General features: G+C 41.7%; 1 protein-coding gene across 1 annotated transcript; it reads left to right on the top strand.

Annotated features, from left to right (window-relative positions):
- Positions 1-1,059: 1,059 nt before the first annotated feature.
- LOC112910262 (carbonyl reductase [NADPH] 1-like) lies at positions 1,060-15,327 on the top strand. The gene is made up of 3 exons (XM_025986483.2): positions 1,060-1,459; positions 1,994-2,101; positions 14,463-15,327. The coding sequence occupies exons 1-3, from the start codon at positions 1,171-1,173 to the stop codon at positions 14,942-14,944; spliced, it is 879 nt and encodes a 292-aa protein (XP_025842268.2). The 5' UTR covers positions 1,060-1,170; the 3' UTR covers positions 14,945-15,327.
- Positions 15,328-15,875: the final 548 nt, after the last annotated feature.

The following is a 15,875-nucleotide window of genomic DNA, read 5'->3' as shown; positions in this document are numbered from 1 at the left end:
ACAGGGTGCAAGAGTCTAAGTCAACAATAACCCCAGCTCTGCATTGCTGCCATGGCCCCATTTCCACTCGCCTCAGGGACATTAGGGCCATGTCATACAAGCACACCAGGATATCCACTTGCTGGTTCCAGTCCCACTCCAATCCTGAAAGTGGTTCTTCTTCTAGGGTTCTCACTTTAAAAGTCATTAACTTCAAAAAGACTAATGATTTCATACCTGTATTTATTTATTTATTTATTTATTTATTTATTTATTTATTTCGTTTCTAAACTGACACTGGAGTAATAGTAATGTCTGGGACAACACAATAGATCTCTACTGAAATTTCACAAAAATATTCTGCTGTCACAAAGATCCTTTTTTCCTTGATATTTTAAAACAAAACCTAATTATATAGAACACTTATTAACTGTGACTTTAAACGGAACTAAAACGTAGGCCCTTTTAGGCAAACGGAATTTAACCACTAAATCAAACATCCAATAATAACTTGGCCCCTAGTTAGCTTCATAAACATCCTGTCCCTCTAGGAGCCTTCTGGAATCACAAAGAGGGAGAGCCCTGCCCACAGTCAAGTCTCAGCACAGGACCAAATTCGCTCTATTTCCCTCTTGAGAGTCTCCTAAGAAAGTAAGGTGATCTGTGTCCTCAGAAGCACTTCCTCTGTGCCAGAAATTTCACTGCATCTTGAAAGGAAGCAATCATTCCCATTCTCCAGAGGAAGCACACATTCCCAAGACAATATCTGTACTCCTTGCTTTCTGTTGAGGTTTTCCCAAAATTATCTTGGTTCAACTACCAAAAATCTCTAGCCCCATAGCCCATCATCAACCAACATTCTTTAGATAGCATTTCGGTCCAACGAGAACCATTGTTTGTCTGAGAGGAGGGACCCTAAGGGAGCCTATTCCCAGTATGGCTCAGGGTACAGCTACTGGAGAGAAAGACCTGCTATAATGTCCTTAAGAAATCTTCTAGAACATTTGGTCCCTCCTCCACTGGAGGAACTGAGGCGGAGCCTTGGGCTCTAGGAGCCACACTGCTGGATCATACAACACAGTCCTACTGGCATCTCTGACTGTGGCCAGGGCTCTGGAACACCAGCCCTCCTTGTCGCCCACAGCATCAACCATTCACCACACAGGCTGGTGCTTGGCACTCCACGCAACCATGTCATCAGCCCCCCGTGTGGCAGTAGTGACCGGAGCTAACAAGGGCCTTGGCTTCGCCATCACGAGGGACCTGTGCCGGAATTTCTCTGGGGACGTGGTGCTCACTGCCAGGGATGAAGCGCGGGGCCGGGCAGCTGTGCAGCAGCTCCAGGCCGAGGGCCTGAGCCCATGCTTCCACCTGCTGGACATTGATGACCTACAGAGCATCCGCACCCTGCGTGACTTCCTGTGCAAGGAGTATGGGGGCCTGGACGTGCTGGTCAACAACGCGGGCATCAACTTTGATAGTAAGAAATGGGAACACTTAGGGCAGGAGACCTCCATTAGTGGACCACCCAGAGTGGGTTGGGGATGATGCCTGAACCACTTCTATGGGGCCTAGAAGGGTTTCCCTGGGGGAGGTCAGACTGGAGGCACAGAGAGACAGAAGCGTCTGGGAGGGTAAATCTTTCCAGCCACAGTGCCTTGGCATCGATATGGATGCCTGGGACCTGACCTAGTTTTTTGTTTTTCTCTCAGTTTGGATCTGAGCCATTTAGTGAATATTTAACCTATTTTGTAAGAAACAACAAATTCCAAACAGAGATAAACAGAAATCCCATTGTGCACATTTCCCTTGGCCTCCCCAAATGATCCCAGCTTACACAGCTACACGGCATCAACACAACCGACACATCACCTTGAGACCATACAGCTCACTAACCCAGACACTGCTGAGATTTAACAGAATAAACATGCAAAAAAAAAAAAAGTTACTCAAGTGTATGGGAATCTTCTCAGATGCTACTATTTATTAATCTATTCTCCTTCTCTCCTAACAGCTGGTGATCCAACACCCCTACCTATTCAAGCAGAAGTGACACTGAAAACAAACTTCTTTGGCACCCAATATGTGTGCAGAGAACTGCTGCCTCTAATGAAACCCCAAGGTGAGCCTGATGAGGAACCCAAGCTGTGGGGTTTCTAGCAGGATCTGGCCCCTGGCTCTCTAGTCTCATCTACGTGCCCTGGCCCCTTTCCCTGCTCAGCCACACTGGCCTCCTTGCTGTGCCTCCCCCGGGTCTGTGTTGCTCTGCCTCACAACTCTTACACAATGGTCTGGGAGTCAGCAGTGCCTTGTGTCCTGCTTTCATCTGAGGCTCTGTCTTAGCTTTTAAGTCATCCTTCAAAATTCTCCTCGGTGAGGCCCTTTACTCTGACATACCACTCACAGATGGAGTGCCCTGGGATTCCTTCCTGGACCCTTTTTAACCCTCTCCTCTCTGAGTGATTTTATTCAGACCAGTAGACTCTTCACTACCCAAACTTCTCAGGTCCCCTCTCTAAAATCTGTTAACTGCCTAGAACATTCCTAGGGCTCCACACACACATAGTTCCTTCCTGCTTGTTCCTCACCATGGGCAAATCATACCCCTCCAGCACTCAACGACACCCTAATCTAAAATTACAACTACATTTCCACAACACTTACCATTTTCAAAAACCACACCATGCTTAATGAGGTCACCATGCCCAGCTCCTGATTATCAGGAATCAGGTCCTAAGAGTGATCCTATGAATTTTGTCCTATGGATTTTGTCTGCAGGCCTCTCCTCCATGACAGCTCTACAACAGACACTCAGCTGCCATTTCTGGATCACAGCAACAATCCTAAGAGACCATGGTTCTCAGTCTTTTCCTCTCTGGGCATTCTTGGTACTCTCTTAGTGCTCACTTACTCCAAAAAGTCCTTGAGGAGCAAAGAAAGCCTAGGCTCTGAGCATAACTTGTAGGGATCTTTGTCAACACCTGCCAAAGTCTGGGCTCATGGACTACCCTTTAACTTCTGCAATGCTCTGCACAAAACAGATTACCATCATTCCTTAGTTGTAAACTACTGTAATCCTTACCCCATGTGAACTTGAAGGGGGAACCACCACCCATGTACCACACTAATTAAGATAAGCTGATACTTTAGAAAGATTATGTCTCCCTCAAAAAGACTACATGCAGGTACATTTGACTCCCCATTCTGCCCCCCAATTCCTCTTCTGTCCTGGAAAGTTCTACTTCTCCCAACACCGGCTTCACTGGCATGTCACAGGGCAGCTCTCAGATGTCACTGACTCCTTTACTCACCACAACACTTGAGGGTGGGATGGAGTTCCTTGTGCCACCCCCATACATCTTAAAGGTTTTCCCCTTAGAAGATAAAATGACTTCTGGCTGAGTTTGGATCTCACTTACCTCAACAGTGTTGGTTTTTGCTGCCTGTTGGCCTTGGACCAGAATGAGGAGTGAGTGCTCTCCTGGATTTGCTAAGGCAGGTTCTAATCAAACTACTGATCTTGCCTCAGGGAAATTGGACTGCATGGACATGGACATGCAAGCTATATTCTTGTGAAAGAGGGTTTTCTTGTCTTTTGCAAGAGGAGGGTTCTTTTCCTAGTTGGAGGGATGGCAGCCACAGTATTTCCTGTGACCAGGACATGACTTTCTTTGGAGATACTGTTTGGGAGAAATACTAGCTAGGATAACCAAAAGCAATACTGTCCCTCCTTCCCCATACTTCAGAAACTAGGATACAAAGAACAGTCTTGAATGACATCACATGATCTCTGAGGGTGCAGAACACATTCTAAAGGCCTTTGTCTGCTCTATTGGCTCTGTTTTTAGGCACGGAAGGACAAAACAAAAGAGAATTGTGACCTTAAGGACATTGAGAGATAGTTAATGTTGATTCTTCATATTTTTCAATCCTTTCTTCAAAGAGTTCTACTAAAATAATTTAGCCACAAAAAAGATAAGTATCTACCCAACCAGGTGGCCACCACCAACCTTAACTAGGCAATCTGTATCAAGGCCATGAACATCCCTTCCCACATTCCATGGCTTTTCTATCTCATTCCTCCAAATTCATATTCCCTTATTTGAAGGATAATCTCCATAAAATGATAAATTGCTGTTTTCTTATTTTAAATTATTTATGCGCTTATTTTAATAGATATTAAGGTATACTCATGGGTAAGGAATTGAGCAAACATTTGAAATCTGAAAACTCTTGTTCATCAGATATTAGCTAAAGTACTAGGAGAAAATACAGACTTGTACGGCTACACTTAACCAAGGAAACCTTAAAGATGTTCTCAATCTTCATTTGAGAATGTACAGTAGAAAAAGTTGCTCACAAACACATATTGACATCTTGTGGTTCTAGAATGGATAGGTGGCTAGATGTGATATGCGAGGCATTTTAGATATTATCCGCATTTGGAACATGGAAGAATAATAGATCTCAAGGTCACAAGCACAGCTGGTTGCAGACTGAGGTCATGTGGCATCCTAACTAATGGTCCTTCCCACTACTCCAGGACCTCAAGTATTTTCCACTGGAGCACCTCTCCATGTGAATTTTCTGTTCTTCCTTCCCAATAAGGCAAGATAAACAGAAAAAAAAAGGACTCTGCTGATTGGGACCAATGTCTTCTTCACTGCAGGGCCTCAGGCAACTCAGGGAAAACAACTGGAGGCACATTTAAAACCCTGAAGTGTTCTATGAAAATCCCTTATCACTCCAGACGCTTAACACTATTAACCTTGATATGAGAAAAGATGAATCTTTGAGAGAAAGTGATGAATGTTGAATCATAAAAAGTCATGAGAAATGGCTGTGGACTTAGCACCCCTTGAATAGGCTTGAGAATCAAGGAATGCACTTGAAGTGGTGACCCCAGAGGAGAAGATATCTAAAATATCCAGCTCACTGTGGCTCTGCTTAAGAACACTGAGATTTGGAGACAGAGATTTCCTAAAAATACATCGCTTGCCACTTGCAGAGTAATGGTCTGGATGAACTGTAAGCCTGACACACGCCGCAGCCCCACGAGTGCAAGAGTCCTTACTTACTTGAGGGACTGCTTTTCACAATGACTATGAAAGGGCAACCGTTTTACACACTACATCACAGTGTCACACACTCATGCAGTCACACTCACATTCACTTAGAGTCTCTGTCTCACACACTCACCCACATCTCATACATTCAATGCACTCATACACCCCTAGCACAAGGACTTTGGGATGGCCCATACACTTCCTAGCCCAGATGCCTGCCATGTGTATTCCAGTTTAGAGTCTCTAAAATGACCCTTGAAAGCTATGAATGCACTTGACGACAAAAATGTGTACATCAGAGTCTTTGCTATGGAAGCTCCACAAGTTCCTGCACCTGTGTTTCCTGTCCTGAGCTGTCAGACTACAAGGATCTACAGTCTCACTCAGTTCCTACGAGGAGCCCCCAAGGGGGCACCCTGCCTCCTGGGGATGTGGTCAGTGAGTGCACAGGCCTGGGGAAGAGGGACTAGCAGAGGCACCCACATCTAGCAATTTACCTTTAAAAACATTCTACTGCCCGTCAGACTTCCTTCATTACACAGGTCAGTATTTTCACAGCTAATCCTAGACCCCCTGAGACAGACAACACAGAATAGAAAAGATGCCATCACTTCATTACAAACAGCCTGTGGAAATTTAGTAGAGTTTCTCCTTCAGCTGTCAATGCTACAGGTATGTAAGAAAATGGTCCTGAGCCCCTGTGAGTAAAGACGGCTGCCTTTCTGGTATACCAGTTACCCCGTGTGGCTTCCTCGGGCCTTGCCTTTCCTTTGTCCTGCCCTTTATTTCACACACTTCTGTGTTTTGCAGTTGTGAATCACTAATATGTATTATTTCTATTGTTGAAAAGGCAGGTAATATTTTTTAAATAAATTTTTTTAAATAAATTTTTTGAGGCTTTTATCTATTTGAGAGAGAGTTAAAGAGAGAAAGAAAGAAGAAAGAAAGAAGAAAGAAAAAGAAAGAAGAAAGAAAGAAAGAAAGAAAGAAAGAAAGAAGAAAGAAAGAAGAAAGAAAAAGAAAGAAAGAAAGAAAGAAAGAAAGAAAGAAAAGAAAAGAAAAGAAAAGAAAAGAAAAGAAAAGAAAGAAAAGAAAAGAAAAGAAAAGAAAAGAAAAGAAAAGAAAAGAAAAGAAAAGAAAAGAAAAGAAAGCATTAGTGAGAACAGGAGCAAGAGCAGGGGAAGGGCATAGGGAGAGAGAGGAGTAGACTCCCTGCTGAGCAGTGAGCTCCATGCAGGGCTTGAGCCCAGGAGCCCAGGATCATGACCTGAGCTGAAGGCAGAAGCTTCACTTACTAAGCCACCCAGACTCCCCTTGAAGGAAATTCAACTACTTGTAAGTAATACATATTTGAGAAGTACTCACTAAACTTTTTAAAAATTTATTTCACCTTAGTGTAGAATTGGTTTCAGGGATAGGATTCAGTGTTTCATCAGTTACATATAACACTCAGTGCTCATCCCAACAATTGCCCTCCTTAATGCCCATCCCTCATTGAGCCCACCTTCCACCTCCCTGCCCTCCAGCAACCCTTAGTTTGTTACTACAATTGTCTCTTATGCTTTGCCTCCCTCTCTCTTTTCATCTTAATTTATTTTTCCTTTCCTTCCCCTATGTTCATATGTGTCTTAAATTCCACATAAGTGAAATCATATGATATTTGTATTTCTCTGGCTGACTCATTTTGCTTAGCATAATACATACTATTATTTATTTATTTATTTATTTATTTATTTATTTATTTATTTATTATTTGCTAGCTCCATCCATGCTGTTGCAAATGGCAGGTTTCCATTCCTTTTGATAACTGAGTAATATTCTATTATATATGTATATATATCACATTCTCTTTATCCATTCATCAATTGATTGACACTTGGGCTGTTTAGCAATAATTTTGCTATTGTTAATAGTGCTACTATAAGCATTGGGATACATGTGCCCCTTTGAATCACTATGCTTATATCCTTTGGATAAATACCATTAGTGCAATTGCTGGGTCATAAGGTAGCTCTACTGTTAACATTTTAATGAACCTCCATACTGTTTCCTAGAGTGTCCACCAGTTGCATTCCCAGCAGCAGTGCCAAAGAGTTCGCCCTCCCCTCCCCCATCAATGATAACATCTGTGGTCTCATGAGTGGTTAATTTTAGAATTCCATACAGATATGAGGTGGTATCTCATTGTGGTTTTGATTTATATTTCACTGATGATGAGTGATGTTGAATATCTTTTCATGTATCTATTAGCCATCTGGATATCTTCTCTGGAAAGTCATCTTTTCACATCTCTGCCCATTTGTATGAACATATGTATTTTTTGGGTGTGGAGTTTAATAAGGTCTCTCTAGATTTTAGATACTAACCCTTTATCAGATATGTCATTTGCAAATATCTTTCCCTGCCCCGTCATTGCCTTTTAGTTTTTTGATTACTTCCTTTGATGTGCAGAAGCTTTTTATCTTAATGAAGTCCTAATAGTTCATGTTTGCTTTTGTTTCCCCTGCCTCAGGAGATATATCTAGTAAGAAGTTGCTATGGCTCAGGCTAACAAGGTTGCTGCCAACTTTCTTCTCTAGGATTGGGAGGATTTCCTATCTCAAATTTAGGTCTTTCATCCTTTTTACTTTATTTTTGTGTATGGTGTAGGAAAGTGGTCCAGTTTCATTCTTCTGCATGTGGCTGTCCAGATTTCCAACACCATTTGTTGAAGAAACTCCCTTATTTCCATTGGATATTCTTTCCTGCTTTGTTGAAGATTAGTTGTGGGTCCACAAGATACACTCGTGGGTCCATTCCTGGGTTCTGTATTCTATTCCATTGGTCTATGTGTCCGGTTTTGTGCCAGTGCCATACTGCTTGATGACTACAGCTTTACAATATAGCTTGAAGTCCAGAATGGTGATGTCTCCTGCTCTGATTTTCTTTTTCAGCATCACTTTGGCCATTCGTGTCTTTTCTGGTTCTTTTGTGTGTCTATGTATGTATTTTTTTATTGGAGTTCAATTTGCCAACATACAGCATAACAACCAGTGCTCATCCCTCCAAATGCCCCCTTCAGTACCCATCATCCAGTTACCCCATCCCTTCACCCACCTGCCCTTCCCCTAAGTTATTTCCCAGAGTTAGGAGTCTCTCATGGTTTGTCACCCTCCCTAATTTTTCCCACTCATTTTCTCTCCTTTCTACTATAATCCCTTTCACTATTTTTTATATTCCCCGCATGAGTGAAACCATACAATGATTGTCCTTCTCCAATTGACTTACTTGACTCAGCATAATACCCTCCAGTTCTATCCACATTGAAGCAATGGTGGGTATTTGCCATTCTATTGGCTAATATTCCATTATATATATTTTCCACATCTTTATCCATTCATCTTTCGATGGACACCAAGGATCCTTCCACACTTTTGCTATTGTGGACATTGCTGCTATAAACATTGGAGTGCAGGTGCCCTGCCATTTCACTGCATCTGTATCTTTGGGGTAAATCCCCAGTAGTGCAATTGCTCAGACTATGTCTTCTTTGGTGAAATTTCTGTTCATGTCTTTTGCCCATTTCATGATTGGACTGTTTGTTTCTTTGCTGTTGAGTTTAATAAGTTCTTTATAGATCTTGGATACTAGCCCTTTATCTGATAAGTCATTTGCAAATATCTTCTCCCATTCTGTAGGTTGTCTTTTAGTTTTGCTGACTCTTTCTTTTGCTGTGCAGAAGCTTTTTATCTTGATTAAGTCCCAATAGTTCATCTTTGCTTTTGTTTCCCTTGCCTTCATAGATGTATCTTGCAAGAAGTTGCTGTGGTCAAGTTCAAAAAGGGTGTTCCCTGGGTTCTCCTCTGATTTTGATGGATTCTTGTCTCACATTTAGATCTTTCATCCATTTTGAGTTTATCTTTGTGTATCATGTAAGACCATGGTCTAGTTTCATTCTTCTGCATGTTGGTTCTTTGAAAGAATTAATAAGATAGATAAACCATTAGCCAGCCTTATTAAAACGAAAAAAGACTCAAATTAATAAAATCACAAATGAAAAATGAGAGATTATAACCAATACCAAGGAAATAACAAACGATTTTAAAAACATATTATGAGGGCAGCCCCGGTGGCTCAGCAGTTTAGCACTGCCTTCGGCTCAGGGCATGATCCTGGAGACACAGGATTGAGTCCTGCATCTGGCTTCCTGCCTGGAGCCTGCGTCTCCCTCTGCCTGTGTCTCTGCCTCTCTCTCTCTCTCTCTCTCTCTCTCTCTCTCTCTCTGTGTGTGTGTGTGTGTGTATGTGTGCGCGCTCTCATGAATAAATAAATAAAATCTTTTTAAAAAACCATATTATGAGCAGCTGTATGTCAATAAATTAGGCAATCTAGGAAAAATGGACGCACTTCTGGAAAACCACAAACTACCAAAACTGGAACAGGAAGAAATAGAAAACCTGAACAGGCCAATACCCAGGGAGGAAATTGCAGCAGTCATCAAAAACCTCCCAAGACACAAAAGTCCAGGGCCAGGTGACTTCCCAGGGGAATTCTATCAAATGTTTAAAGAAGAAACACTACCTATTCTACTAAAGCTGTTACGAAAGTTAGAAAGGGACAGAATACTTCCCAACTCGTTTTATGAGGCCAGCATCACCCTAATTCCAAAGATCTGGTTTCTATAATTCACCAATTATAGACCAATATCCCTGATGAGCACAGATGCAAAAATTCTCAACAAGACACTAGCCAATAGGATCCAACGATACATTAAGAAGATTATTCACCATGACCAAGTGGGATTTATCCCCGGGATGCAAGGCTGGTTCAACACTCGTAAAACAATCAACATGATAGATCATATCACCAAGAGAAAAAGCAAGAACCATATGACCCTCTCCATAGATGCAGAGAAAGCATTTGACAAAATACAGCATCCATTCCTGATCAAAACTCTTCAGAGTGTAGGGATAGGGGGAACATTCCTCAGCATCTTAATAGCTATCTATGAAAAGCCCACAGCAAATATCATTCTCAATGGGGAAACACTGGGAGCCTTTCCCCTAAGATCAGGAACACGACAGGGATGTCCACTCTCACCACTGCTATTCAACATAGTACTAGAAGTCCTAGCCTCAGCAATCAGGCAACAGAAGAAATAGAAGGCATTCAAATTGGCAAAGAAGAAGTCAAACTCTCCCTCTTCTCAGACAACATGATATTGTACATAGAAAACCCAAAAGACTCCACCCCAAGATCTCTGGAACTCATACAGCAATGCAGTAATGTGGCAGGATACAAAATCAATGCCCAGAAATCAGTGGCATTTCTATACACTCACAATGAGACTGAAGAAAGAGAAATTAAGGAATCAGTCCCATTTACAATTGCACCCAAAACTATAAGATACCTAGGAATAAACCTAACCGAAGAGGTAAAGGATCTATATCCTAAAAACTACAGAACACCCCTGAAGGAAATTGAGGAAGATACATAGAGATGGAAAAATATTCCATCCTCATGGATTGGAAGAATTAATATTGTGAAAATGTCTACGTTACCCACGGCAATTTACACATTCAATGCAATCCTTATCAAAATACCATCGACTTTCTTCAGAGAGTTGGAACAAATCATCTTAAGATTTGTGTGGAATCAGAAATGACCCCGAATAGCCAGGGGAATATTGAAAAAGCAAACCAGAGGCAGGGGCATCACAATGCCAGATTTCAAGCTGTATTACAAAGCTGTGATCATCAAGACAGTGTGGTACTAGCACAAAAACAGACACATAGATCAATGGAACAGATTAGACAACCCAGAAATGGGCCCTCAACTCTATGGTCAACTAATATTGGACAAAGCAGGAAAGACTATCCACTGGGAACAGGACGGTCTCTTCAATAAATGGTGTTGGGAAATTTGGACAGCCACATGCAGAAGAATGAAACCAGACCATTCTCTTCTCTGGTTCTATGCAAATATTAGAATTGTTTCTTCTAGCTCTATGAAAAAGCTGGTATTATTTTGATAGGGAAATCATTGAATATGTCGATTCCTTGGGTAGTGCAGACATTTTAACAATATATGTTCTTCCAAACCTGAGCATGAAAGTTTTTCCATTTCTTTCTGTCTTCTTTAATTTCTTCCGTAAGTATTGTCGAGTTTTCAGCGGTACTCACTAAAACATTTGACAAATAGGTTCCATTAACGTTACACTTAACATGTTATTGATGAAATAAAGTACTGGAGTAAAAGACCCCTTCCTTAAAGGTGTTCCTCTTAGAAAACGGATACATTAAGAACATCATCTCTTCCACTGAACTTTTTTGGCCCTGCCGTTCCTTAGTGGGAGGAAACTCAGATTTAAGTGGCAATGACTTTCATTCCTGGATATTTTATTTACATTAAAAAAAGGAAAGTTTCCTAATTTTCTTGATCTCCCACTGTAGGTATGATCTCATGACCTTTCTATAATGCTGAAAAGACTCAATTAAATATCAAAATAGGGGTGCCTCGTTTAATGCAATCCGTATCAAAATACCATGGACTTTCTTCAGAGAGTTAGAACAAATTATTTTAAGATTTGTGTGGAATCAGAAAAGACCCCGAATAGCCAGGGGAATTTTAAAAAAGAAAACCATAGCTGGGGGCATCACAATGCCAGATTTCAGGTTGTACTACAAAGCTGTGGTCATCAAGACAGTGTGGTACTGGCACAAAAACAGACACATAGATCAATGGAACAGAATAGAGAACCCAGAAGTGGACCTTGAAATGTATGGTCATCTAATATTCGATAAAGGAGGAAAGACTATCCATTGGAAGAAAGTCTCTTCAATAAATGGTGCTGGGAAAATTGGACATCCACATGCAGAAGAATGAAACTGGACCACTCTCTTTCACCATACACAAAGATAAACTCAAAATGGATGAGAGATCTAAATGTGAGACAAGAGTCCATCAAAATCATAGAAGAGAACCCAGGCAACACCCTTTTTGAACTCGGCCACAGTAACTTCTTGCAAGATACATCCACAAAGGCAAAAGAAACAAAAGCAAAAATGAACTATTGGGACTTCATCAAGATAAGAAGCTTTTGCACAGCAAAGGATACAGTCAACAAAACTAAAAGACAACCTACAGAATGGGAGAAGATATTTGCAAATGACATATCAGATAAAGGGCTAGTTTCCAAGATCTATAAAGAACTTATTAAACTCAACACCAAAGAAACAAACAATCCAATCATGAAATGGGCAAAAGACATGAAGAGAAATCTCACAGAGGAAGACATGGACATGGCCAACATGCACATGAGAAAATGCTCTGCATCACTTGCCATCAGGGAAATACAAATCAAAACCACAATGAGATACCACCTCACACCAGTGAGAATGGGGAAAATTAACAAGGCAGGAAACAACAAATGTTGGAGAGGATGCGGAGAAAAGGGAACCCTCTTACACTGTTGGTGGGAATGTGAACTGGTGCAGCCACTCTGGAAAACTGTGTGGAGGTTCCTCAAAGAGTTAAAAATAGACCTGCCCTACGACCCAGCAATTGCATTGTTGGGGATTTACCCCAAAGATTCAGATGCAATGAAACGTCGGGACACCTGCACCCCGATGTTTCTATCAGCAATGGCCACAATAGCCAAACTGTGGAAGGAGCCTCGGTGTCCATCGAAAGATGAATGGATAAAGAAGATGTGGTTTATGTACACAATGGAATATTACTCAGCAATTAGAAACGACAAATACCCACCATTTGCTTCAACTTGGATGGAACCGGAGGGTATTATGCTGAGTGAAATAAGTCAATCGGGGAAGGACAAACAGTGTATGTTCTCATTCATTTGGGGAATATAAATAATAGTGAAAGGGAATATAAAGGAAGGGAAAAGAAATGTTGGGAAATATCAGGAAGGGAGACAGAACATAAAGACTCCTAACTCGGGGAAACGAACTAGGGGTGGTGGAAGGGGAGGAGGGAGGGTGTTGGAGGGGAATGGGTGACAGGCACTGAGGTGGACACTTGACGGGATGGGCACTGGGTGTTTTTCTGTATGTTGGTAAATTGAACACCAATAAAAATTAATTTAAAAAAATAAAAAAAAATAGGGGTGCCTGGGTGGCTCAGTCCACTAAGCTACTGACCCTTGGTATCACCTGACTCAGGTCATGATCTCAGGGTTATGTGATGGAGCCCTGAGTCAGGCTCTGCATTCTGTGGGGAGTCTACTTGGGATTCTCTCTATTCCTCTCCCTCTGCCCTTCTCCCACTTGCTAACGCCAGCTCATGCACTCTCACTCTTCCTAAAATAAATAAAATTTTAAATAAATAAATGTAAAAATATGAGATTAATTACTTATACATGTCAATGTAAGTTCATTCTTACAAATACTAACTATACTTTCAAAAAAGAGTTAGTGAGAAAAGTGTCAGTGCTTTACACTTCTAACAGCTTTATTGACATACAATTCACCTATCGTACACTTCACCCATTTCAGGAATCCAACTCAGTAGATTTTAGCAATTGGGCAGTGTAGTGGAACCATCACTGAGTCAAGATTAGCACATTGTCATCACCCAACAGTTCCTGTACGCTTATCTATGAGCCCTCTGTTCCCCCATGCCCCCCTGCCCCAAGCAACCAACAATCTACTTTCTGTCCCTAATTTTTTTTTCCCCTGGACATCCCATATATGGAGAATCATATAATGAGTGGTCTCTTGTGACTGGCTTCTTTATTTCAATGATGTTATCAAGGTTCATCCATGGTGTAGCATGGACCTCATTTCTTTTTAGAGCATCTCTTTACAACATGTCATTTTTCCACTGCCCCTTTCCATGACCATACGGCCAGGCATTTTGTCACTGCTCCTGAGAAGATGAAATCCCAAACCTAGAGAAAACATCATGCAACTCAGCCCACTGAGGTGATTTGCTTTTAGCTGGCCACAGCAGAGTAAAAATCGACTTACCCCAAGTAGTCTGTTCACCTTCAAAAGGCCATCTTTAAACTCAGAAGCTGATCGTGAGCTACTAAACACTTGTTCATAGAGCACTGCTCAAGTGACTATAAGGTCTCCAGGCAGTCCCAGAGGGGACCTATGAGGAAAACTGGCTCTCTACCCGGGATGGCAGGGAGTGCCTTCTTACACTGTACTTGCCATGTTCCTGTATAGGGCACTCTCTCTTCTTTGTGGAACATCTGGGCACTACTCAGTCCCTTTAGATCATTTCTGTCACATCATCTGAGACATTATGGGTAAAACAAGGTTCAAGACTGAAGCATGTCCTTGAGTCAGAGGCAGTCTTCATTAACCCTCATAGCAAACTAGAAATTGTCTCCCAAATGGACAAAATACTAGCAATATTGGTATTCATCATTCATGCATGCCATTCTTTGTGACTCTTTGTGTTATATTTTAGGCAGAGTGGTGAATGTGTCTAGCGTAATGGGCTTCGTAACCCTTAAACAATGCAGCCCAGAACTGCAACAGAAGTTTACAAGTGAGGCCATCACAGAGGAGGAGCTGGGGATTCTCATGGACAAGTTTCTGGAAGACGTAAAGAATGGAGTGCACAAGAAGGAGGGCTGGCCTGATATGAAACTAGTCACCTATGGAATATCAAAGATGGGTATCACCATTCTGTCCAGAATCCATGCCAGGAAACTGAGTGAGCAGAGAAGAGGTGACAAGATCTTCCTGAATGCCTGCTGCCCTGGGTGGCTGAGAACAGACATGGGTGGACCAAAAGGCATCAAAAGCCCAGAAGAAGGAGCAGAGACCCCTGTCTACTTAGCCCTTTTGCCCTCAGATGCTGAGGGGCCTCATGGCGAGTTTGTCATGGAAAAGAAAGTTGAACAATGGGGACTCCCCTTTCAGTTTCCTCCATGGATCGTAATTTGATATCTGCCATGATTTGACCAAAACAACTCTTATGCTATCAACAATATCCTTATCAAAAAAAAAAAGGAATTAATAACTCTATTGAGTATTCACATTGTATTGGCTACTAATTCTGTGCAGTTTTCTTTAATTTCTTCTGTAATGTAGAAGAAAAAGTGGAATTGATGACAATAATAAATGAACATTACATATAAATAATATCAATAAAAATTCTAGGGGACACCTGGGTGGCTTAGTGGTTAAGCATCTGCCTTTGGCTCAGGGTATGATCCCAGAGTCCCGGGATCGAGTCCTGCATCAGGTTCCCTGCCTGGAAACTGCTTCTCCCTCTGCCTATGTCTCTGTCCCTCTCTCTCTGCATTTCTCATCAAAAAATAAATAAAAAATTTTAAAAAATTCTAAGTCAATGTCCATGTGCACAGATTGCTCTATGCCAAACAGCCCCAAACTCTAACTCGGAGCTAGGTCAAGAGAAGGGACAGTTAAACTCAAGGCTTGGTAAACATCAGTGAAAGAGCCAGGTAATAAGTACTTTTTGCCTTTACAGGCCAATGGTCTCTGTTGGACCTACTCAAATCTGCTGTTGTAGCTCAACCTCACCACAGGTGATGTATAAGCACATGAATGGAGCTGGATTTCCCTTGCCAGTATACTTTAGCAGCCTCTACTATGACATGGGCAACCCCATGAAGAAGAGATATCTGCTGTATCTTTATATTTCAAACTTACTGGGTAAAAAAACAATTGTGAGATAGGAAATGGGATTGAGCACTCTAGACACATCCATAAGACTATCTGAGACAAGGGGGAAAGTGAATGTGGACTGGTATCAATGGATATGTTAGAATTATTGTCAAATCTCCTCAAGGTGAATGTCTTACCCACATAGGGATAAAGGGTCACCGAGTTGGTAACATGAACATGGTTCAGC

Source organism: Vulpes vulpes, chromosome 15, assembly GCF_048418805.1.
Source record: "Vulpes vulpes isolate BD-2025 chromosome 15, VulVul3, whole genome shotgun sequence".
In the NCBI taxonomy this organism is placed as follows: Eukaryota; Metazoa; Chordata; class Mammalia; order Carnivora; family Canidae; genus Vulpes; species Vulpes vulpes.
This window is presented reverse-complemented; position numbering and strand designations above follow the sequence as displayed.

Bases quoted from the DNA above. Each gene is read 5' to 3' on its own strand.
- LOC112910262 (XM_025986483.2), top strand. From the start codon at position 1,171: ATGTCATCAGCCCCCCGTGTGGCAGTAGTGACCGGAGCTAACAAGGGC. The intron at 1,460-1,993 runs GTAAGAAATGGG...CTCTCCTAACAG, and splicing joins CGCGGGCATCAACTTTGATA to CTGGTGATCCAACACCCCTA. The intron at 2,102-14,462 runs GTGAGCCTGATG...GTTATATTTTAG, and splicing joins GCCTCTAATGAAACCCCAAG to GCAGAGTGGTGAATGTGTCT.